The sequence below is a fragment of the Protopterus annectens genome, chromosome 14.part0 (genome assembly GCF_019279795.1).
Source record: "Protopterus annectens isolate FY-2018-M chromosome 14.part0, PAN1.0, whole genome shotgun sequence".
NCBI lineage: Eukaryota > Metazoa > Chordata > Ceratodontiformes > Protopteridae > Protopterus > Protopterus annectens.
The window spans coordinates 547,658,250-547,683,365 of record NC_056748.1 but is presented as its reverse complement, the minus strand read 5'-3'; the positions used below and the strand labels follow the sequence as shown (position 1 = coordinate 547,683,365).

The following is a 25,116-nucleotide window of genomic DNA, read 5'->3' as shown; positions in this document are numbered from 1 at the left end:
ATCTAGATCCCTCAGAACCACAAGGGCGGGAGACTTAAACCTTGACACGGTTATTAATAGAACGTGCTGGAGGGACAGATTCATCACCCAGAGACTCCCTATGCTGTGGAACAAAATCCTGGTACATGTGAGGCAGAGCACCTCGCTGGCCTTGTTCAAGAGGAATCTTGACCAATGGATGGGAGATCGCAGATATACCCCAGGGATTACTTCAGTGTCACTGCTTGACAGAGGCACAGCAAAATAATAGGCATAGTTTTATTCAAACTAAAGGGGTGGCGAAAGCCACATAACTATGAGTTAGGCTTATAAATGCCCTTGGGCAGATAGCCTAGTATGAACCTATGAACCTATATATATATATATATATATATATATATATATATATATATATATATATATGTATCTATATATATATATATATATATATATATATATATATATATATATACACACACAACACGTTAACATATCCAAACAAGTAAATAAATATAAAATAAAAATAAAACAACGTATTGCCTTATATTCATGTCAAAAAGTTAAAATGTTAACGTAAAATAAACCCATTAGTTTGTCAACACTACTCAAACCCTATATGTTAAAACTATAGTAGGTATGCCACTATACAAAAATCTTGTACTCGATAGTGGAAATACCATATCATAACATAGTGGACTACAATATCGTATCAATTTATATAAAGTGTATACGTCAAAAATGTACATAAAATATGTACATAAAAGTGTACATAGAAAATATACATAAAAATTGTTGAACAGCCAATACTGTGGAATAAATAAGAACACATCGAGTACGTCCAGGGTACGCTATAGACTCTACCTATTCAATCTTCTAAGTTTTAAAAGGCAAGAAATGTTACAGGAATCATTCAATCCAGGGGTTGAAAAGGCGTTAAGCCTTATCTGCCATGCTAACTCACGTTCTTCAACCATCAGACTAAACGGACCACCTCTGGGGTCCATGTTAACTTGATCAATAGCTTTAAATAAGAAACTGTGTTTTTCATTAACAAAAATATTTAGAAAAGAGACATATTCCAACTCGTTTCTTCATTTTTCAAGTTGTCATCCCTTCCACCAAAAGCGGTCCGTAGTTAAGGGACAAATTATTAGAGCGGCTAGGATGGTCTCGTTGGATTCAGATTTCAGTGATGAATGTGCCCAATTGAGTAATATGTTTCAACAGCGTGGTTACCCTACTCATTTAGTACAGTCTCTAATAGTGGAGGTGACCCATAAGAGACACACAGGACAGATAAAACCATTACTTAGTAAAGGAATAACATCTGATAGGTGCGAGTATGAATTTAATTTAGATGAGCCTCCTTGCGAGCATTTAATGATGGAACACACACAAGTAGATGGAACCAGTAAAGACTTTAGAATGAGTTTCATCACCTCCTTTTATAATGACAGTGAGACGGTCAGATTCATTCTTTATAAAAATTGGGAATTTATCACTCTCGACAAGTTTTTGATTAATACATTTGGTCAGCTACCTAAACTAGTCTTCAAGAAATATACTAACCTTAAACGTTTGCTCGAAAGGAAAGTAACTTCTCCCTTTTCTAAACTAGTCGGGATGACCACATGTGGGTGTTGTAGGATGTGTAGATTTATGGAGATAGGTGAAAGCTTCTATATAAATGGCAGAAGATACAAGATGAGATGTAAATTTTATTGTAACTCTAAACAGATGGTATATGTAGCTAGGTGCCAAGTATGCCCAGCTTTTTACATTGGGAAGACTGAACGTAGGCTACGTGATAGGGTCTACGAACACACCTATGCTATAGAGAAAAACAAACAAGAGAGCTCCTTAGTAAGACATATCACTGTTAATGAAAACCACAGTTTCTTATTTAAAGCTATTGATCAAGTCAACATGGACCCCAGAGGTAGTCCATTTAATTTGATGCTTGAAGAACGTGAGTTAGCATGGCAGGTAAGGCTTAACGCCTTTTTAAGCCCTGGATTGAACGATTCCTGTAACATTTCTTGCCTTTTAAAACTTAGAAGTTTGACTAGGTAGAGTCCATACTCGATGAGTTCTTATTTATTCCACAGTTTTGGCTGTTCAACAATTTTTATATATATTTTATATGTACATTTTTTTATGTACATATTTTATGTACATTTTTGACGTATACACTTTATATAAATTGATACGATATTGTAGTGCACTATGTTATAATATGGTATTTCCACTATCGAGTATAAGATTTTTGTATAATGGCATACCTACTATAGTTTTAACATATAGGGTTTGAGTAGTGTTGACAAACTGATGGGTTTATTTTACGTTAACATTTTAACTTTTTGACACGAATATAAGGCAATACATTGTTTTATTTTTATTTTATATTTATTTACTTGTTTGGATATGTTAACGTGTTGTGTGTGTATGTATATATGTATATATATATATATATATATATATATATATATATATATATATATATATATATATATATATACTATCCCGTTACAATCTTTATTCTTTTCATTTGTAAATATATAGGAGAGCTTTCACTGGTTATGAAGGTTTTTGTGTTTAGTTTGAATCTTGCATTTTTTAATGTAGTAAGATGAATTGATCGGAGAAACTCTTTCATGTCACGTTTTAGTTATGTATGATATATCAATTGATTGCTGATCATATGACTCTTGCATTTACTATTTAAACTTGTAACGTATTTGTATGTATGAATCTGAAGAAGTTGCCATATTAACGACAACGAAAAGCGCTTCATTCATTAATTAAATAGTCAACTTTGTTATCGTGTCTCGCCTACTCGTTTCAGTAGCAGGTATTGTGACAGTCAAATGAAAGTAATGTGTGAGCTAAGAAAAGATCCCTGAGAGTGAATGTCATATCAGCATGTTAGACTGATGGCCATTAACTGAGTATACTAACATGCACACAATTGTGGCCATTCCTTTATCAATGTTCTGTGGTCAAGTAAGGTTTCTTTGTATGCCTGTAGACATACCACCCAAGAACTAGAGCACACTTGTTTACACCGCCATACCCATTGCATGTGCCAAAGTAGCACTCTCACCATTACATTGGCAAAACAACGGTCTACTGTCATGAAATCCAAAGTAATGTTCACGTGTTTGTGCAACATATCAAGGAATAATACGGAATTAATGTAATGGTTGTTGTGTGATGTCAGTACATTCACATAAAGTGAAACCTTATACTACAATTGAACATCAAGCTGTACAATCAATCCAAATAACAATATGGCTATTAATTACATTCAGCACAGTGGAAATGTGATCACAGATTTTGAACTCCAGCTATGCCAAGTCACTTAATCAGTTGTACTGTACTTGCCTATAATTTTTATCTTCTAAAATTGATGGAGGGGTCTTCGACATTCTATATGTACAAAGAATAACGGGGGGTGTCTTTCATGTAGAACAGTTAAGGACACCAATGCTTACAGTCACTCAATGCTCATTTAGAACACTTGCCTAAGTGTTTAGAAAATCAGCACCATAGTGTGATCAATGAATGTGCATGGTATAAGTGCATCACGAATTGTCATATGTGTGGTTATGTGAAAGTGTTACATCATATGTATGAAGCAAGGAATATGTGTCCCTGTAATTAATTCAAAAGAATCTTATTGTATGTCAGACAACATTGCATGAAGCTAGCTATACCCAAACACACCTGTAGCCCTCTGCTGTTGTCACTGTGATGGTAGAGCAAAAATTCTGTCCAGTGTGGATATAATCCCATATTGGAACACATGCCTTATTTAGGCAACAACACACATTACATCATCTCATGTCCTCAGTCCTGAGGAGGTTCTACACTACAGCTGTGATAGAAAGGCAATCTATTCAGTTAGTGTTAGTCTTCAGTACATCCTTTCCAAAGAAAATGTACAATAAATACTTGCAAAAGGAAACAATAGCTACACATGAATATTGCACATGTGGCTGACAACACTGTTAACAACATGTACACTAACTGTAAGTAGTGAGATAGGAATTTGAGCTATATGGCTAACATCACAGGCTTATGAAAGTTTGATGAAACACAAGCACAAATAACAGATTTATTTGACAAGTGTAACACTGCAATGAATGATATCGCCATTGTGTATCACCTTGATGTTTTCAATAAATTTTGGTTGCAGAGCACATGCACACTGTATAAGTATACCTCATATATGTATTTGCAGCCTGTTTTATACAGTAAAAGGAATTAAAACAGATGACAGTCATCCCTGTATCCAAACTCCCTACCAATTGACTATCAGAATCTACACACTAGTGTGTTATACTCATGCACCACAGGAGAACTCTGATTGCATGTAAGGCACACAGCATCTTTAAAAGGATGACATCAACTGTGTCATGGATAGGAGATGTGTGTACATAAATGTCTTCTACAACTATATGGCCTTCTAAATGTTGTGAATAGTAAGATATATAATACACTCATGCATTAATTTACATTCATGCATGCACAGTCTGGAGAGTGCCACTACTGAATTCTAACTCCCCATGTATCGAAAGACACAATATGTACACAGGTGTATTATACAAATGTGCCACAGCACAGGTTGGACTTTAGTGGAGAGTGCATTATTGAAATGATAACCTCATCAGCGTGTTGCAGACAATATGTGTTTGTGGACCGAGTGAAAAGGGGGTGTGGGATTGATCTAATCATGTAAATGTTTCTCAAGAGTGAGAATCAAATAAGGACCCCAGTAGAATTAATCCTCCAATGATGCAATGGTCCCACCATCACACACACAAGTTGATTGCTGGAAGATTAGAACCCCCTATCTGTCTAGCTATGCAATCTCAAGGACACAGTACTTAATGCAAGTGGTAATTTAGAAGTTTGTCTTTTATAGTGTGAGTGCACTTTATGGAGGATGATAGCAATGTGGTATCTCAGAGAAGATGATGTTGACAGAAGGGTCTGATATTAATGTGGACCCACCCTACAGTGTAAAAGTAATTCCAAACTACTAATTATTGAGGCGACCAGTATGTAAAGCAATATTTATACAATTCCATACATACACAAGTTGACTGCAGTGAGATTTGAATCCCCTACCTATTTAATCTAAAGAACACAGTATTGAACTCAAGTTCAAAGATTAGTACTAAGCTAATTGACCTTGTGGGTCATTTTAAGCCCGCCCAATTATCCTGTGTTAGGATCAAACCCTGCACCTTGTGTCTATAAGGTAAACACTTTAACCATTATATTAATCTCCCACCCTGTGTGAACAGAGGATTTTGCAGTGAAGATGATGTTGGCAGAAGGATCTGCTACTGATATGGGCTGACCTTAAGTGTAAAATTAATTTTAGGCAACTAATTAATTGAGGCCACTAGTAGTTATGGTTATGTTTACACAACTCTATACACACACACACACACACACACACACACACACACACACACACACACACACACACACACACACATATTGACTGCTGTAAGATTAGAGCACACTCCTATTTATTGACATAATCTGAAGGACTCAGTACTTAATGCAAATGCCACTGCATAAGTCTGACTTTTAAATTGTAACAGTGCAGTGTAGATAGTATTAGCTTCTTATAGTGTATCAGAGAAGGTATTTTGATGTTGAAGATTTTGTGCAAATCCAATGGTTGTTATGCTTATAGTAAGACCTGATGCATACATGCACCATGCCTCTCTGAGGCAAGATAACCTCTCTTAGTGCACCTCACATTTCACTGCAATGTCTTCAGCAGCTGTAAAACACAGAAGAAGAAGAGAAGAAAAGGCATGAAATCATGCTGAATTACAGTCTTGACTGAGTACTGTATTCCATATTATTTAATAAAGGGGGTCAGTATACTTATACAACTAAGGGGTGCCAGCAGTTCTAAACTCTTCCTCCCGTTGTCTAGGGAGGTCCTTTTTGCACCATTTGCTCACTAACCATTAAAAGCGAGATTGAAATATGGCGCTGATTCATACTTTCTGTTGACTTCTTCATGACTGGTGTCGGAGATGGTGCTGAATTTAGAGCACAAAGGTGTAGTGTTGAGGAATCCAAGATATTTATGCCACACCTTGTGAAGCATTACAGCTGTAAGGTGCTGCAGGTGAACTTTACTGGGTTTCAGCGTAACACTAAGGATTGAAACAGAGTAGCCAAGGCTTTCTTCAGTGCAAATGGCATTCCACACACTGGAGAGAATTGTTGTTACCACTATAGTGACTTGAAATGGAGCAAGAAGGACCTATTTTACCAATGGGAGGTTGAGTTTAAGAGTGCTGACATTCCTCAGTTGTATAAGAATACTGACCCATTAGTATTAAATATTATAGAATGTGGGACACAACCAACACTGTTATTCAGTATGCTTTTATGTCTCTTTTCCTCTTCTTCTCAGTTGTACAGCTGCTGAAGACATTCCAGTGAACCATGAGGTGCACCAAGAGAGGTTAAATCACTGCAGAGAGGCATGAGGTATGGGGTACATATGCATCAAATCTTACTGTAACCCTAATAAGTACTATAAATTGTATGCAATAGGTCAATATTGTAATAAATAGTTGTACCTCTGATATCATTGCAGTGCAGCTGATTAAACATACAACAGAGTAAGACCTTCCCATCATACCTGGATGTGGCAAAGGTGTACTGACTGGATAATCATGACTGTTATTTTTTTTCTGAAATGATATAGTCATGTGATATGCCATGGATATAACTCTGTCTCTTTTTTTTCTCATCTGACTGCTTTGTCTCTCTGTTGTTTTGGGAGGTGGGTATTTTATATGGCTTAAAATGTTCTGTTGTCACACATTTCTGCTTACAAAAGCTGACATTCAGCACAGAAAGGTAGACTGACCACTGTGGATCAGCCCACCATCCCTCCACAGGTTGCAAAACCAACACCCAACACTTCAGGGTGATAGGCTATTAGTGCTGCTGCCACAACCTCTGCCCTACCTGCCCCATCTGCATCAGGCAGCTCTACCCCGACAGCTAGTGCACTGATAGCCCTCAGAAATAGAACTAGTAAAGGTGGTGATTTTGTCACCCACAAAGAGCTGATAGGGCTGGTGGAGAGTATAATGGAAAGGGACCTCAGTCCCTCCATTGGCTGTGTGGAAAAGGCACTTCATCACATTGCCAGTGCCACATCAAGCACTGGCACAGGAAACTGAGACAGGAAACAGTGATGGCAGTCTTGAGAGTGAGGGCTAGATTCTAACTGTTCTCAGGCTTGACGTGGGTGCACCTCCAATGCCCTCTACCTCTCCCCAATCATGGTGTCCCAACAACCTTTTGTGTCCATCACCATCCATCTCTGCCTTGTTTGTCCTGTATGTCTGTGAATGCTTCCTCACCTAACTTTTCTACCTGACCCTCACATTCATATGCCCCTTCCCCAACATTCCTCTCTCTTTCAAAAAAAAGGAAAAAAATATTGTTTTCCTATTTGAAACTTAATGACAATATTTCACTAGCTGACAAAAAATTACTCATCCATTCCAGAGGCCTAACAAGAATTTAAGGGCCAGTTATGACTACATTGGACATGATTTAAACAGAATTTGGCATTTAACATGCCTGACAAATGTACACCTTCTTCGGTACATCAATGTCTTGTAAAACAAACTGCACAATCTGATTGATAACCATGTGCCATTCATACATTTTGTTAAACCAGTCAAGATGTCCACTTGTTGGTTTAACAGGAAAATAGATCAGCTGTATAACATAAAAAACACATCATTAGAAATCTGTCTCCTGTTTCCTACTGAAGAACATAAAACTAGATTAAAAGTTGATACAGGGTAATTAAGAAAGTAATAAGGAACAAGAGGAAAACCATATACATAATCTGTTTGTAAATACTCATAGCAACCTCAAAACATTCTATTCGTATTATACCATAATCATGTGTACTTTTTCTAACATAATTTTAAATTAGAAAAAGATGGCTGCAAGTTGCAACACCTTGGTAGTAACTTTTAGTCGAACAACTTCATTCATCTTTTTTGTTTTTTATTTCTTTTACATATCTGCTTGTAGGTTTAAAGCTTTATTTTTAAAACAATAATACTATGGAGGTGCTGCTTAATTTCAAAACAAGAAAGAACATGTAAAATGCCAAGTTGAAGTTCCACTTCATGTCTGTGTATTACTGCACAACTCCCTGATGTCATTGCAGTGGATGCCCTTACATTGCTCTTGTTGGTAAGCATAGCACATCACATATTGTCAGTGCAGCAGATATCATTGAAAATGCTTACTACAGCTGATAACCTGCCTTTGTGAATTTGACTGTGACTAGACAGAATTATTGTCAAAGCTCTTGATCACCATTAGAGCTAATTGAAAATGGACTTAGGGTTGCAAGCACTTGTTTGCCATTCGTACATGTTATTCTCCAGTACATGGGACTCACATTTAGTGAAATAGGACATAGTATCCATTAGAACATAAGGTCTGAATGAATCCTAACTTTGAAGATTTTACTATTATTTTCTGCTGGGTAATACCACATTCTGTGCAAACTGTACTGGGCGTTAGTTTTTGCCATGAACTCAGGTTGTTCATACTTTCCTTAACCCAAGAACTGCATGGTGAGATTTTGCATCAAAAGTGCTAGATGGCAGACTGCCTCATTTGTTCCAACGCTCATTTATCAATAAATGGAGTTGTACATTGTGTGCAAAAAAGCACACCTCTAAAGAAAGATTTTAAGCTGAGAGAAGACTAATTCCGGGGGAGGGGGGCCTACCTCTGGGCAGCATCTGTAACACCCAACTTTTTATGATCAAGGTACTTCATGATTTTTCTTCCTTAAGCTCCATATTTTAGCAGCCATCCAAAATTTGTCAGAAAAGGTCTGTCAATTTTGACCTGATGACTTCTCAACCGAGGCTGGATAAAATTGTGGGTGTCGACACATTGCTAAAGAAGTTTTGAGACTGCTTTGTCTGACATACTTGAGGGAATTCAAGGGTCAGAGGTAAAAGAAGTGCTTTTCTCAGTCATAGGCCAAATATCAGATGATCTTAATTCACAGGGCAAGAGAAAGTGTAATAGCAGGTAATATTGATTTTCTGAAAATGAAAAAGGAGAGGATATGTGTCATTTTCTTAAAGAATGGTTGATCACTTAACTTTAAGCGAAGCTTGTCATTTTCTAGGAAAAGATCTCTGAAGTACCTTCACCAGAAGACACCACTTCCTACACAGAACACTAGTTTTAGCATTGTAAAATACGTGATGGACCAGGAAAATAGTCTACAGCTTTTGTGGGGAAACGTATTGCTGTTGAAGTGGCTTTTAGTCCTTTTCTTACAAAATTTGTAAACAAGCTCATTTTTATCTCAATGCATCTATTAAAAGCAGCAAATCTGTGATGTTTTAAAACTCAATTAGGCATTATTTAATTATTGTATGTACACAGTAGTATGAGACTCTATCTGGAAATGTAGGGAGTTTTCAAATTTTTACTGCACTAATACAAGCACAAACTGAATATTCTTACAGCACTCTGAGTATGGAGTTCTTTCTTCAAGAATTCATAGTGGGTTATTGTGTTTACGTTGTGTGTTTTACAGAGAAGTATAAGGCAGATGCCATTTTATGAGGTTAAACAGAGATATATGTAGATAAATGCTAGAAGACAGTGTTGATTTTCTTTTAATATACACTTATTGATGTTGTACAGCCTTTTGACAACGGGTTTGTGTGACATACATCGGTCCCATCACATTTGTAAAACATACTCCTTACGGGACTCACTGATTGTGTTCCTTTTATGTGAAACAGAGGAAGCAGAAAATAGGAAACAAACTGAAATCCATTCTTTATGCTTGATACAGTGCAGAATAGGAGGAATACAGGACCTTGTATTTTGTAAGCACTAAAGGTACATTGCAAGGCATTTTGTTTTCAAAGCATCTCTCGCTCTCTTGCCATATTTATTGATGAACAGGAAAGAATCATGGTCACAAGCTGGGAGTGTGACTGTCTTGTTTGTACAGGACCCTGTGTAGGTATACTGTTGTAGCTTCCAGATAAGAATTATCTCTTCTTGAGTGTTAATCTGCTTTCACAACATGAATGACTCTCTTTGCACAGGAATCAGAGTGACCCGTCCACAACTTGTGAACAATGAGAAGCTATGTTCATGGTTGGCATCATGGTCACAGGCTCTTAACATAACCTCTTTCTGTGACTGAAGTAGCTTCATTAGTGTCAGTAGTAAGTTAAGAAGGTTTACTCCGATGGGTCTCTACAGCCATTTTGTACTGAACAAAGTAACTTTGGAATGATAATGCACATGAGTGTTTTGGAGCTGTTATGCATCTGAGACAGGCATATGAAATTAGTTAAATGCAGGTGATGACCTGTCAAGTAATATGGATTTTCTTTTTTGACAGAGACAACATGGGAGAGGCCAGGTAGCTCACCTAGCACACCAAAGCACATACTGCAAAGGAATTCCAGTCATACAGGTATGTTTCACAGCAGAACCACATATATTTTCTGTAATAATTGTAAATAAAGCAGTATTATTGTGAGGACTTGTAAAAACGTCATTGCACCATAACATAACTTCACAATCAATGTATCAAGTAGTCATTTCTATACAGACTTTTACTTAAACGTGTATCATAAAAATACTGGCACTGTTCTTAGGATATATACACTACATTTCCAGAAAGATAAGAAGCCACTGTAAATTTGTTTTATGTTAGCTGCAGTGAAGAGAAAAATATGATTCCCCAGGGTGCTGCTTTCTCCTTTGTTAAGGAATGTGATTTAACTTTTTTTCTAGTCCTAATATTCAACAGATGTGCAGTCCACATAAAGGCCCAAATCAGTCAGATACATGTCTTTTGAATGGATCACTAAAAATCCTAATAGGCTGATTTCAACATGAAGCTTAATATTCTGTGCTTAATGATGACATCTTGCCAAGGGCCTCTTTTTTTCTAAGCTGCAGCACCTATGGAAAATGCACAGACTGTGTGTTTTCAGCCTTCTGCTTCGCATTTTGCAGGGTGCATCTGTGCATGTTATCTTTGACATCATTTGCAGTAACAGACTGTTAACTCATAGAGGCACTGTCATGCAACTATTATCCGTGTTAAAAAAATACCTACATGCCATCCTAATCATAGCACTACCACCACCCTTGTTAACTTTATTAACATTATTAACCACCATCGCAATGCTGGCAATTTAGTTTCCTCCATCTATATTGTTTTTGTATATAATGTATTAATTTTCTGTCTCTTTGCTGTGTTTTTGTGTGCAATGTATTATCTTCAATGTATACTTGTGTTTTTGTGTACAATGTATTATTACAATGTATTCGCATGGAGCTTTTCTCCCCGGGCCTCCACTGAAAACGGGCTTCCGAGCCCAATGGACTTCCCCGGTTATCAAACTGGAAATAAGTAAATAAATAAATATTGATCTGTCCAAAACTTTTGATACTGTCTCCCATTCTAAACTTTTAACTTCACTCTCGGAATTAAACGTAGCCATTCTGCACTTACTTGGTTCCAAAAATATCTAACTGGATGCCAGCAGGCTGTAAAATGGCAAAAAACTCTTTCTCCATTAGTGTCTGTAACACTGGGAGTTCCACAGGGATCTTCTCTGGGCCCTCGCCTTTTTATCATTTTTACTAACAGTCTTCATGCTGCCACCCCACTTGCCTCCATAGTTCAATATGCAGATGATTCCACCCTGATTTGTGCCACCCCAATACTACAAAAACTCCAAAAAAAAATCACCTGGCAGTCATTTAATGCTGTGGAATCTTGGCTAAACAATGCACAACTTATACTTAATCCTACCAAAACAAAACTCATGGACTTTTATCCAACTAGAGCTGCAGACACCCACCCACCATGCGATATCTCATCATTAAACCATACAATTATTTTTCCACTTTCCCAAACAAAATTACTTGGAGTGGTCATTGACCGTAATATAAAATTCAGCATGCACATATCACAGACCATAAAAAAGTTCACAAAAAAACTAGGAACCCTGTACAGAAATCAACACTTTCTAAATAAATCTTCAAAGGCCACTATAGCAAGAACCCATCTTATCTCTGCACTACTATATGCCTCACAACTTCTTACAAATATTAAGAAATCTGACCTAGCAAAACTCAAAACTTGCTAGAATAAAATCACAAAGTTTGCCACAGTAACAAAATTCAGATCCCATTAGCGTTTGGCTTTAAAACAACTCTCATGGTTTGACCTACCAAATCTGCTTGCTTATAATCTACTTACCTTCACCCATCGAATACTAAATCAGCCAGAAAAAATATAGTCCTTCAAAATCTACTAATACACTACTCCAATAACAGGGTATTGTGTTCCAGTAACAAATCCTTCCTAAGTATATCCAAACATAACAGTGCAGCTGGAGTTTCCCGTTTATCCAACTGCATAGCCATAACTTGGAATTCCCTGCCATTAAATATCAGAACAACTACTAACAATTCCAGCTTTAAAAAACTTCTCAAATCACACCTTTCAGAATCATGGACCTGCTCTTGCACAAACCCTGGTTAGGAAATAGATGTCTTAAGGCAGCTACAGGAACACAACCTGCTATTTTTGTATTTGAATAATATACCCCTACTAAGCATATGTATACTTACCTTTCTTGTTTTCAACCTAGAATCACAATACTGCTATTCTTTGCATCCTTTCTAGACTATATGATTATATCAGTGAAATGTATGACATGCATTTTCATATTGTACTTGTATCTGATATTGAATCACATTTGTATCTGTATGTTGTATAGGTTTCGTACAGCTATTAAGAAACAAACTAAACTTGAATGAAAATAAGAAAAACTGCCACAGATATACTCTTTTAATGAGCGCTTTCGTTAGTAGATACACTTGCCTTCATCAGATTACATAAAGCATTGACATCACTTCCTTTTAAAAGCCAGGCACCACCACATGACCACAATTAATTTCCTTCCTCTACAGGATTCAAATTGTATTGCAACACTATTTCTCAAGCTGAATTTCCCCTACAGGATTCAGGTTGTATTGCAATACTATGTTTTAAAACTAAACATTGAAATATATGTGAAACTTGATTAAGAAATAATAATAAAAAAATTGCAAGACAAAACAAAGTCAATAGTGTGTTTGTTTTTCACACTAACCCATATGTATAAATATGTAAGAAACATCAATCCAGCATACTGTTGATACACTAAGACAGTATAAAAAGATGTATATATAATATAAACATACATTGATCACATTTTCCCCTACTTTCCTTATTTGCTGTGCAAATTAAAACATTACAAAACTATCAAAGATAAAATTCTGCTTTCAGTTTTAAATAACTAGAGAGAGAAATAATATCATTCAACCCAGGGGGGTTGTTGGCATTAAATCTTAACTACCACATACATTCTCTAAATTCGAGAAACAATTCTCGTGGACCCCCTCCCACCCAACTGTATACATTGTTTTGTGACACTGCTCACCGTCACCTCTATATTTCTGATACAAACCTTATGATAATCATATGTACATATGGGTCCCCTTCAGATGGTCGAACTTTTAAAAGCTCGTTGTTCATATGTCCGAGACCATATGATCAAACTTTTAAAGGTTTGAATGGTCTGAATGGGGATCTCCATAGAGCGCAGAATGGGAAGATTTCCCTTTACCACAATGTAGTGCGATCTCAGAGTTTATATATTTAAATTGCTGGGGTGTGGGGGGTGCAGGGGGGCTTGACCCCCTACTAGCACTGTTTAGTTTTTTTTTTTTTTTTTTTTTTTTAATAATTTTTTTTTACATTGTTGAATATTCAAATGTTCAATCATATGGTCTCAGCCATATGAAAGTTGAACATTTGGATGTTCGATTATGTGAAGTAGACACGTGTGTGTGTGTGTGTGTGTGTGTGTGTGTGTGTGTGTGTGTGTATATATATATATATATATATATATATATATATATATATTTGACCAGTTTCACACCCAACTGCTTAACTACAGTATTAATATGGGGGTCATGGCAGAACTATCCTGGAAGCGGTCACCTGGTTATTGGTACATGGCCTCTCTAAACACTGCAGCATCAATGTTCAAGATTCAAAGCTGCCTTTGCTAGGTCAGTCCTTTCAGTTATCTTCGACAATTCTTCTTTCTCCAATAGCCTGCTTCCCTTCATCTCCCTTCATTTCCCTTTATCTCCGGAGATCACCCATATATTTGGAATACTGCAGCAATGATCTCATTCAGGACTTAGTAGAGCTGTGTAAGAATTTACCATAACAGTAGAGGTCCTGCTGATCACTGTTGCAGTATCCCTTCCAACACTCTTTCCTATCTGTTTGGGATAAAATCTCTGTCTGCCTTATCTGCAGCACCCTTGACCGAGGGTGCTTATACCCCTTCCTGCTTACTCTAAGAATCTACACTCGTATGTCTGCCTATATGCCCCTACACCTGCAAGCTGAGGTCATACATCAGATGTACTATCCAGGGAAGGTTAAGCTTTGATACTCCTTTCAGACATCAGTAGAGATAACCCATCTTTTTGTAATACTGCAGCAGTGATTAGTAGAACATCTAGTAATATGGCAAGTCCTTCGGACAGTGGTACTCTTTCCCTGTATTTACCACTGTACCAGGATTAGGTCCCACATTCTGCCTCAGGCTGCAAGTAAGCACTATGCTTTGTTGTGAATGTCAGCATTTTTAGGAAAATGAAATAGTAAATATTTTGTTGGTTGCACTTACTAAGTTGAGAAACATTGTAGTCAACCTGCTGTTATGTTTTATGGTTAGGTCCCTTAGACGATGGCCAGTAACTTGTTTTATAAGAAGATATGAAAACCACCACCCTGCTCCTTGAACAACCCTTGCACCTCTATTTTATGTTTTACTGGAGCCCCTTTTACCTTTATTGTGTTACATTAGCTTGATTGTACAAGGAGACACTAAGTCTGTCAACTCTGACCTTTAACTACATTCAGCATTATATCCCTGTTTTCTCACTTATATCTTCTCCAACACTCCCATGCCCTCATGAATACCTCTCTGATGTCCCACTGCATCCCTCATTGTGGTAGTCTGTTCCACAGATCCACGGCCATCTGTAAATAAGTACTTTATCAGATCAACTGAGCAACTCCCTCCTAAATTTTGTTGTCTGTGCAGCATTTCTGTCTCTATCTCCTTATCTGTCTTCCGTTCTTCTTTCATAGGATGATGGCTTCACATCACCCTGACATAATGTTATGTACCCAATTCATGCTCCCTCATTCTCAAAGTTAGGTAAGGAGAGTGTTAGTTACTTTTTCCTCTGGTCATATCCTTCCTTCTCCATTCCATGTACCCCCTCTGCTCTTCTCTTTGTATATGCTCAGGAAGTGCACACAGTACTGAAGATGCAGTCTGAGCAGGGCTCATTAAAATAAAAGCAAGTCTTCTTTTTTCTGGAGTCTGTCTTTCTGATCATATACCCAAGCATTCTGCTGGCTGCCAATATTGCTAATTTCCTGTTTGGTAAATTTAAAGTATATAATTCTGAAACCTGTAGCTGCAGAAATGGTGGTAGTGCATTATAGCTTTCCCTGTGCTACAACAACCTCAGTGGTGGTATATTTAGGGATAAGAGTGAACTCCTCCAGCAAAAAAAAAAATAAAAAAAGTTTAAGAATGTTACTTTTTCACCATTATGGCCATAAGAAAATGATTGGCTTCACTGACTTGATAAGTGGCGGGCACTGCCCTCTGATTCTGCTCCTGGCATTCCATTCCAGGGGAGATTAATACTCACAGATCCATTTAATACTCTGTTGCCATCTTTTACAGTCCCCCGAGGTTGATACTTCCTACCAGGATTACTGTGGGTAAGAAATAGCATTTTGAATCTGCATAGAATGACCTTCCACTGACATGTTTCAGTCAACTTAATAAGCCTTTCCAAATGCTTGATTGGACTCTTGTGCCATCATGAATTGTTGTACCATACTTTTTGTGTCATTGGTAAAAAGGTTGGTTGTTGTTCCATCTTCCCTGATACAGTGAAGGGTACTAAGCCAGAACTGACCGTGTGTTGCTTTACTAGTCAAACTCTTTATTCCTGGTGGTGTTATTTATTTATTTGTTTATTTATTTAGTTAGTTATTTTTGCAACAGCTGTATTTAGTAAATATCTACATGCAGAGCAGAGCAACTTGATAACTATGTACAATTACTTCTCTCACAAGAAGGACACACATTTTGTAATTTCACATCAGTTAGTTGTACAACAAGCTTAACCTCGCTGATTAACATATGAAAACAGTTGTTATGTTGTAAAATCCTTGCAGGAGACAGGATTTTAAATCTATAGAAAACTATCTTAAGCTATCCAGGAGGGATTCCCAAAGCATGATCTCATTACAGATCTCATATAAACTATCCTGATATCGCCCTGGTTCTCTCCACCGCTGCACATAGCCACCTGGCATTTGCCTGCATTGAGTAACCACTTCCCTAGTGCTCACCAAGGGAGGTTCTCCAGACTTTTCATTCATTAGTGTCTGTACTTTCAGAATTATAACTATCTAGATTATCCATTTTCTTGGGATTATTTATTTATTTTATTATTTATTTATTGACATTTGTTGACCGGGGAAGTCCTCTGGGTCAGACCCATTTTTAGTGGAGGCCTGGGGAGAAAAGCTCCAGTTACAGAGCAAAATTTTTACAAGATAATATTTATAATAATAAAACAATTTTTATACAATTTCCTCAATATTAGTAGTACACAGAGTCGAAAGTTTTATACAATCTGCTTATGTGTTACTGCTGTCTATTGTGCAGTGCTCCCAGTTGGTACGTAGCCACTCTTCCACCATAATGTTATTCTTGACCACAACCATGCAAAGGTCAGTGGCCAGTGGGGTTTGGCTTTATTGACCTTAGTTTGTCCATTAACAGACTTACAGCAAAAAGAAAAAAAAGTAATGGGTATTTAGAACTGCCATATAGCTGAAACACCTGATATCCCTAAGGGTCATTTGCATATATCCCATTATCCTCTTTTACAAGAGTTTTTTTTTAAGGAATCCCACAGTGAAAACTCTAGCTTGTCTAGGATTTTCTTGCAGTTTTTTTACTGACTGCCTTGGCTATGTGTCCTGTTTATGATTCTTTTTAGTTGTTAGATGGGATAATTTGCAGACACCTTAATGGTTATGGACATCAGCTGGGTACAACATGCCTGTGTTTTCCCAAGGTTAGCCAAACATTTTCATAGGTTAGTACTAGGCTAACTGCCTTGTAGTCATTTTAAGCCTAGCCAATTACCCCATATGAGAATCAAACCCTGCACCTTGTGTCTGCAATGTAAACTCTTTAACTATTATGCCATCCTCCCACCCTTTTACTTATAGTGTGTTGATTAAGTCATAAAAAACTGAAAAATGTGGTTCTGTACTGTAGTGTATTGCATCTACGTGATTGTCAGAAAGTCCTGGATGGGAAGTTGGTATAATGGTTGCAAACACAAGGTGTAGGATTTGATTTTCATATGAGGTAATTGGCTAGGCTTAAAATAGCCCAAAAGGGCAGTTAGCTTAGTACTAATCTATAAACCTATCAACCCTGTTTGTTCAGCCATGCAGCAGCCCAATTCTTTAGGCTTAATTTTACCTTCTCCATTATCCCTTTGCCTTTTCTAAAACATTGCAGCTTCAGATCTGTCATTGCACCATGTGGTTCTCTGTGGGGAGTTATTTCGTTTTCTCAGATTTCTCTTGCTGCATCCAAAGATTGTCTCATGTGTAGTAGTTCAAAAGTAGGAGACACGGCAGAAGAATGCGGTACCTCAAAATTGTAAACAGGGCATGGGAAAGTAGATGGCCACAGTTTCCTTTTAGTCATTTAGTTTAAACACCACTTTTGCATCTCTTTGAATTGTTGGTAATCAATTTGTATGCAGATTGAAGATGGAAATTATTATCTGCTTGACCTGTAGCTCTTAGCACAAGGATGCCACTACCTAGAGATCTATGTCAGTCAGAAATTGTTTCAGTATGCCATTCTGGCTATATAGTAAGACTGGCTGTCTAACTTAGTATTGTCTTCTGTGGAACCCAGGCATAATGAAGAGTAACTTAATTTGTATGGGTGTCTCCTTCCTAATATGTCCTATCAGCACCATAGCTGACCTCTGAAATGGCATTTTATTTGTTAGAGTAGGTACCAATAGGGTCTTGTTGTTGCTTTATCAAGAAGTAGGTTAACACACAAGGCAAGAGAAACACACACTACCTATCCGTGAGACATAGATGTTTCATCAAATCAATTTGTCTACTGCCTTTTCTTCTGTCTTCTTTATTCCCAGATGACTATACGACATTTATATTTATGCTGATTTTCTATACTTCTGGGGTACCAGAATCTGTTTCAAAATCTTCTCTTTTCCTTTAGTTAGTCTGTACAATAAATGTTTAATTATTTTGAAATACATGATATTTGGATTACTACATACTCCATTAGGGACCTGCATATTGCTTTGAGCTTCCAAAGCATAGGACCTTTCCTGGGATGTATCTCAGAATTAGTTTTCCTAATGAGGAGGTTGGTCATAGCTGGCTTTCTCCCATTCATCTTCTCATTATGGTTGTTTGGTTTATTCTTCTCCCAAGATAATTTCTTCTCATCACTCATATTTGCTTTTCTGTTCCTTTGAGGTATGTCATTTTAAGGTAAAGTAGGGAAATAGCTCATCACACCAGTGTGTGCCTCCAGGAGCCTTGTGTCCTTCAAATAAAGAAATGCATTCCCTGTTGTTACTTCATATATCCTATGTGCCACCACCCCTTTATGGTGCTCAAATTCTCCTTTTTGTTATAGTAAGTAAATAAATATAAGTTTTATCAGTTGAGAAATATTTCTGTCCATTGGGAAATGCTACATTTACCTTGTGCATGTAACTGAACAAGTTCTTGCTAAACAGTTTGTTTCAGACCAAGGTTTCCATACTTCCAGAGATGAGTACCTTGAGAGCCTCTGCATTTGTAGACATTTTCAATTTTCATATTGGCATTTAATTCACAGTATATTCTATGATACCACATTCAGCAACATATGCAAACCAAGTTTCAGCATGTTTTCACTATTCAGAGCATGAGAGATGAAAAGAGATTATCCAGTTTTTACCATTGTACTCCCATTTGCTCTTGTGATAGGGGAGAGTTTGTGAAATAATGGCTACGTTCAACCTGTGTATAGCTTTGCAGAGGAAGATCCCCTAATTGTACTCAATCCTTTGTACAGCTCATGTTTTTTCTGGTTGTGGATTATCAGCTTGTAATTTTGTTATATTTAATACTTTTCTCTTAAAAAAGAACATTCTTAATGCTCTTAGAAGTTAACTCTTGAGGGTGATTATTTCAGCTGCTCCAGAGTGAAGTACCTTTCCACATTGTTCACCAGTAATATAGGTTCATATGTGTGTACTAGGCTAATGGCCCTGGAGCCTTTACAAGCCTAGCCCATAGGATTACCCTGGCATCTTGCCACACAATTTTAGTTCCTAGTGCTACTGACGAGTAGAGCCACTGGAGTGATCCCCAGCTTGAATTTTCTATTTCCCATCCACTCATCAAGATTTCACTTTTAGAGGGCCAGTGAGGTGCTCTGCTTGACATGTATGGGAAGTTTATTCCATAGCATGGGCAGTCTCTGGGTTATGAACCTGTCCCATGTTCTGTTGATTGTGGTAATGAGGTTGAGGTCTCTCGAGTGTGTGGTGCGGAGCGATTGGGATTTCTTTAAATGTAGCATTTCTAACAGAGCTGGGTCAGACATGGCTTTGTAAGTCAAACAGAGATTGCCTCTAAGTAAGCGATATGAGACAGAGAATAGTTGGAGTTTTTTGAGTCTGTCCTTATAGGACAAGTGTTTAAGGCCTAGGATCCTCTTTGTGAGGTGCTTTTGCGGCCTCTCCAGTTGTTGCAGGTGTCTAGTGAGGTACATTTCAAATGGGGCATTGTACTCAATGATTGGCCTAATGAGGGAAGAGTAGAGGGAGACAGTGACCTCTTTCTTCCTGGATGCAAAATCCTTAGTAATGAGATGTGCCACATAGAAGGACTTTATGACCACAGTGGCAACATGGTGGTCAAAAGAGCGGTTGCTGGCAACCTGTGTTACCAGATCTCTTATAACCCCTTCTGTGTGCAGTGGACTACCATCAATGTGGTAATTCAAGGGAACTGGGTTTTTCCCAAAGGGGATGAAGACACATTTTTTGACATTGAGCTTAAGGCCATGGTTCTGACACCAGTCATTGGTCTCATTGAGGTATTTCTGCAGGATGTCAACATCACTTGTGGAGTTAATAATGGCTCCCAACTTGCAATCATCTGCAAACTTTGTCAGCCAGAGTCCCTTCGTGTTGGCCTGAACTTCAGAGAAGTAGATACCAAACAGGAGAGGACCCAGGACCGAACCCTGTGGGACTCCACTCGTGACTGGTCAGCAGTCTGACTTGGAGTCAGCTACACTGTGGGTTCTATCTGTGAGCCAGTTTGCAACCCACCTAGTGATATAGGGGTTGATGCCTAGCTTAGCAAGTTTTTCTATGATTCCTGAGTGGGGAATGGTATCAAAGGCCTTGGCCAGATCAAGGTAGGCTGTATGAACCACCTTACCTTCATCCACATCTCTGGTGACTGACTCAAAGAAGTCAACCAAGTTGAGCAGGCATGATCTACCCTTCACAAAACCAAACTGTGTAGGATTCAAAGTTTGGAGATTCCCTATATACTTGTTTATTAGGTCCATGATGAAGCGTCCCATAGCTTTGCATATCAGACTCATCAAGCTAATGGGGCGATAGTTCCCAGGGTCTATAGTCACTCCTCCTTTGTGGAGAGGGATGACTGTATCAGTGTGCCATTCGGTAGGGACAAAGCCTGAGATGAGGCTGTGATTGCACAGGGCACACACGTGAGGTGCCAGTTCACTCTGTAGTTCATGTAGAACACAGCCAGGGATACTGTCAGGTCCCATAGAAGCTGTATTCTTGGCCTTGGACAGTGCTATTTTAACCTGTGCAGTAGTAATACTGGGTGGCTGGCAATCTACTGGTATTGTGATTGGTCCCTTGGGGGGGATAAAGTTAGCACTGAATCTGTCCGCCAGTATATTTGCAATATCTGTTGGCTCGGTATAGGAGGTACCATTGTGCAGTAGTTCAGAGCAAGTCTGGGTATTACCACAGAGATTTGTACATAGCTATAGAAGGCCTTGTGGTTGTCTTTACTGTCTGCTGCAATTCTGTTTTCATAGCTAGTTTTAAAGGATTTGATGAGGGATCTCAACCTTTTGTTGAGGCTGATAAGGGAGTTTTTCCACTCTTGGGACTTCAACTTATTCCGCATCAGTTTCCTCCTTCTGTTGTACAGTTTGTTTATAGCAGAGGGCAACCAGATTTGCTTCCTATTTTTAAGGAAAGCGTTTGTATACATGTTCGTACAGCGCATCGGTGTATGATTTGGTGACCATGCAACTATTCTCCATTTTCACAGGTGTCGTGAAGTTAGCCACCTTTGTTTTTAGGAGCCCAAAATTAGCTTTGGAGAACTTTTTCATGGTGGTTACCTTTGTTGGGGGTGGGAGGGATGTGGATTTCCAAGGTGATTTGCTTGTGATCGGATCTAACCAGGGAGGAGTTGACTACTGGTGTAGAGCAATGGTTGCCCATGTTAGTAATGACCAGGTCAAGGATGTTGCTACCTCTAGTGGGGGGTAAGAACGAGCTGGTCCAGGGCATTGGAATTAATGAATTCCACAAATTGTTGGGCAAGTGTAATTGGTACATGAGTAGTTTTCCCAGTTAATGGAGGGGTAGTTGAAGTTGCCCAGTATGAGAGTGTTATGTTGGACCCTAATATTCTCTAGGATGCTTAGGAATGTGGAGTGTGAATCTTGGGACATTTTTGGGGACCTATAGCAGGCTATGACCTGAATCGCTGTCCTACCCAATGTTAGCTGCACCTGAAGTATCTCAGATGCGTTATGTTGGGCTACCAGTCTGGAGGTGTGTGCATCTTTTATGAATATGGAAACACCACCGCCTTTGGAGCTTTGGACCAAGTTCTGGGGCTGAAAGGTGTGGAATGAGTTGTAGCCTGTTAGTGCAGGGGTGCTTTCTGCTGCCTTGAACTAGGTCTCTATTACAACACAAATGTCTATTCTCCATTTTAAGGAGTACTTCGAGTGAGTGCATTTTGAGATTTAGACTTCTAGCGCTGAGCAGCATAACCCTCAAATTGCATTTGTTTGTAGCTGTTATGGTGGTAAATTGGTCTTTGGAACACTGCCTAAAAATGGCACTATAGGAGTGGCAAGAGCTTTGGCCAGTATCCAGAAGCCCAGGGGTGACAGATGCAGGCCATCTTTGGCAAAGCATCGAGGTCTGTCAATCATGCCATCCCAGGCAGATAAATATTGGATCCCCTTAGAATGACACCAGAAACTTAGCCAATTAGCAGATTGGCTTTGTAAATCAGTCTGGTTTTACAGGGTAATTTTCTATTGTCATGTACATTAACAGTTTATAAGTTTATGCCAGGACCGTAAGACGTTTCTCCAATTCACTATGGCAAATTGTGTCACAATGTTTTTTGTATTAACTTTTTAAGTTTCTAAACATACTATATTCATGGCAAGCCTTTCATTTATCGTCTTGTATTTTTCCCTCTCTATAAAAAAATTGTTAAACTTAGTTGCATTTACTGCCTGTAAACAAGAAACAAAATGTGTTAGCCCCTAAAACATTTTACTTGTGACGCTTTCTTACAACATTTGTAAAATTTACTTCATTTCATTAAAGATTTTACTTGATTAAGAGATGAGTTCACAAACATGGTCCACAAGTATGTAGGGTGGGTATAAAACAGAAAACACTTACCAGAGCCCTGCATATTTATTTATTTAAGTTTGATGATTGAGGAAGTCCATTGGACCAAGAAGAGCCCGTTTTCAGTGGAGGCCTGGGGAGAAAAGCTCCACAATAATTGCAAGTTACATTTCACACGTTACAAAAGGACATAGTTCATACAGCTAATTAAACATTTACAGATAAACTCCATTAATTGGCTTGTCACAATGTTAAAAAAATGAAAAGAGATAATTCAATACAGAAATTTCAACATTTACATAAAGTAAATATTTTTGTTATAAACTCAATTGTAGGTTTAACATTTCAAAATATATAGCTACTAGACAGTAGGTTAGGAAAATATTATGCATGGAGAGGGTAATAGTATATTTAAGACTGGAGGGTATAGTACAATAGATATTAGAGAGAAAGTTAGTTTTTAGTAGGGAGAGATTGTTTTGGCTGGGATGAAGTAAGAGTAGAGGTAGTTGGATGAGTCAGTGCAAGGTGGAATGGGGGGAGGGGTTTAAGTTGGAGCATGGCAAGGGCATTCCTATTTGGAAGAAAGATGAGGGAGTAGCTGAGATTTTAAATTTTTATGGTTAGGTAGGTTGCGTAGGTGTGTGGGGAGAGAGTTCCACTGTTTGGCTAAGGAGTGGGACAGCAGTAGATGGCCAGAAGGTCGTGCAGGTTTGTGGACCTGAAGGAGATTTTGTTTTTTGGATCTGAGTGACCATAAGGTTTTAAGGAAATAGCGAGAGCTGGGCAGTTGGCAGGTTTAAAGATGAACTTGTGGGCAATGGTCAGTTGTAGGTAACTGAGGTATTTGGAGAGTTCAAGCCTGTTGAGGGTGAGGTGGGAGTAGCAGTGGTGAGATGAGTTTCTTGAACTGGTTGCAAATTTGGAGATCTTGTGGTAGCAGGATTCAAGTTTGGACCAAAGGCCAAGATGGAGATTGGTGAAAAGAGGGGCAACATACATAAGGGAGGGGAGTATGAAAGTGGATGCAACCGTTTGACAGGTAGAGGGGCTTAGGAAGTGGTTGTGCCTGTAGAGGAGACCTAACTTTTGGTGGATTTTCTTGATTGTAGAGTGGATGTGAGTGCCAAATTTTAGTTCTTCATCAATGTTGATGCCAAGAAGCTTGGTGTTGGGAACAGTTTCAAGGAGGGTGTTGTTTTGATTCTGTATGATGAATGTGGATTTGTCAATGGGGTTTTTGGTAGGGGAAAAAACATTAGTTTGGTTTTATTTGCTTTTAGTGCCAGATGGTTAGACTGCATCCCAAGTTTCTGTTTTGGAGAAGGCTAGTTGGGTTTTTGCTAGTAGCTCGGAGGGGGAGAAGGCTGAGCAGATGATTGCTGAGTCACCTGCATATAGGATGATAGATGAGTCTGGGATGGATTGGTGAAAGTTGTTAATGAATAGGTTGAAGAGAAGACGGCCAAGAACAGAACCTTGTGGGGCAACTGGGGTGTGGGAAGGAAGGGGGAGGTTGAAGTTTTCCATTGGACAGCTTGTTGCCGGTTGGACAAGTAGCTAGAAAACCAGGCAATGGTGGTGGGAAAGAGGTGTAGGGTGGAGAGTTGGGATATTAGTAGGGTGTGTGAGATGGTGTCAAAGGCCTTTGACAGATGTAGGAATAGTGTGGATACGAACTTACCTAAGTCATGTTCAAGGTTTATGGTTCCAAGAAAGGAAAGAAGGGCAGTTATGGTGCTGTGGCCAGGGCAGAAGCCGTGTTGGGTAGGGGAGAGGAGATTGTTTAGTGTTAGGTGTGCCATGAGTTGTGCTTGTATTGTTTTCTTTAGTATTTTAGAAAGTGGGGAAAGGATGGCAATAAGCCTGAGGTTGGTGGTATCAGTATTTTTGTCACCTTTGTGGAGGGGGTTGATGTAAGCATGTCACCAGATAGAAGGGATGTATGATTATTGTATAGATCTATTTATAAGAATAGGGATGGGATAGGCAATGCTGTCTGCTGATTGTTTGAGGAAGGTGGGTAGAAAGTTGTCGGGTGCATTGCAACAGGGTTTGACTTTAAGGAGAAGTCTTTTTATAGTGCTTGTGGGGATGGGCTTGAGGCAGAAGGATGTGGAGGAAGGTTGATGATTGGGGTGGTGGTTGGGGCAGGAGGGGGTGGTGGTGGTG

The 25,116-nt window shown here is 38.5% G+C and overlaps 1 protein-coding gene across 1 annotated transcript in view; it reads left to right on the top strand.

The window, feature by feature from the left end:
- GAS7 (growth arrest specific 7) overlaps nucleotides 1-25,116 on the top strand; it is a 2,864,621-nt gene that overhangs the window by 1,611,658 nt on the left and 1,227,847 nt on the right. The window contains exon 3 of the mRNA XM_044056293.1: nucleotides 10,448-10,522. Coding sequence (XP_043912228.1) covers nucleotides 10,448-10,522 — 75 coding nt within the window. The remainder of the gene's footprint in view (nucleotides 1-10,447; nucleotides 10,523-25,116) is intronic.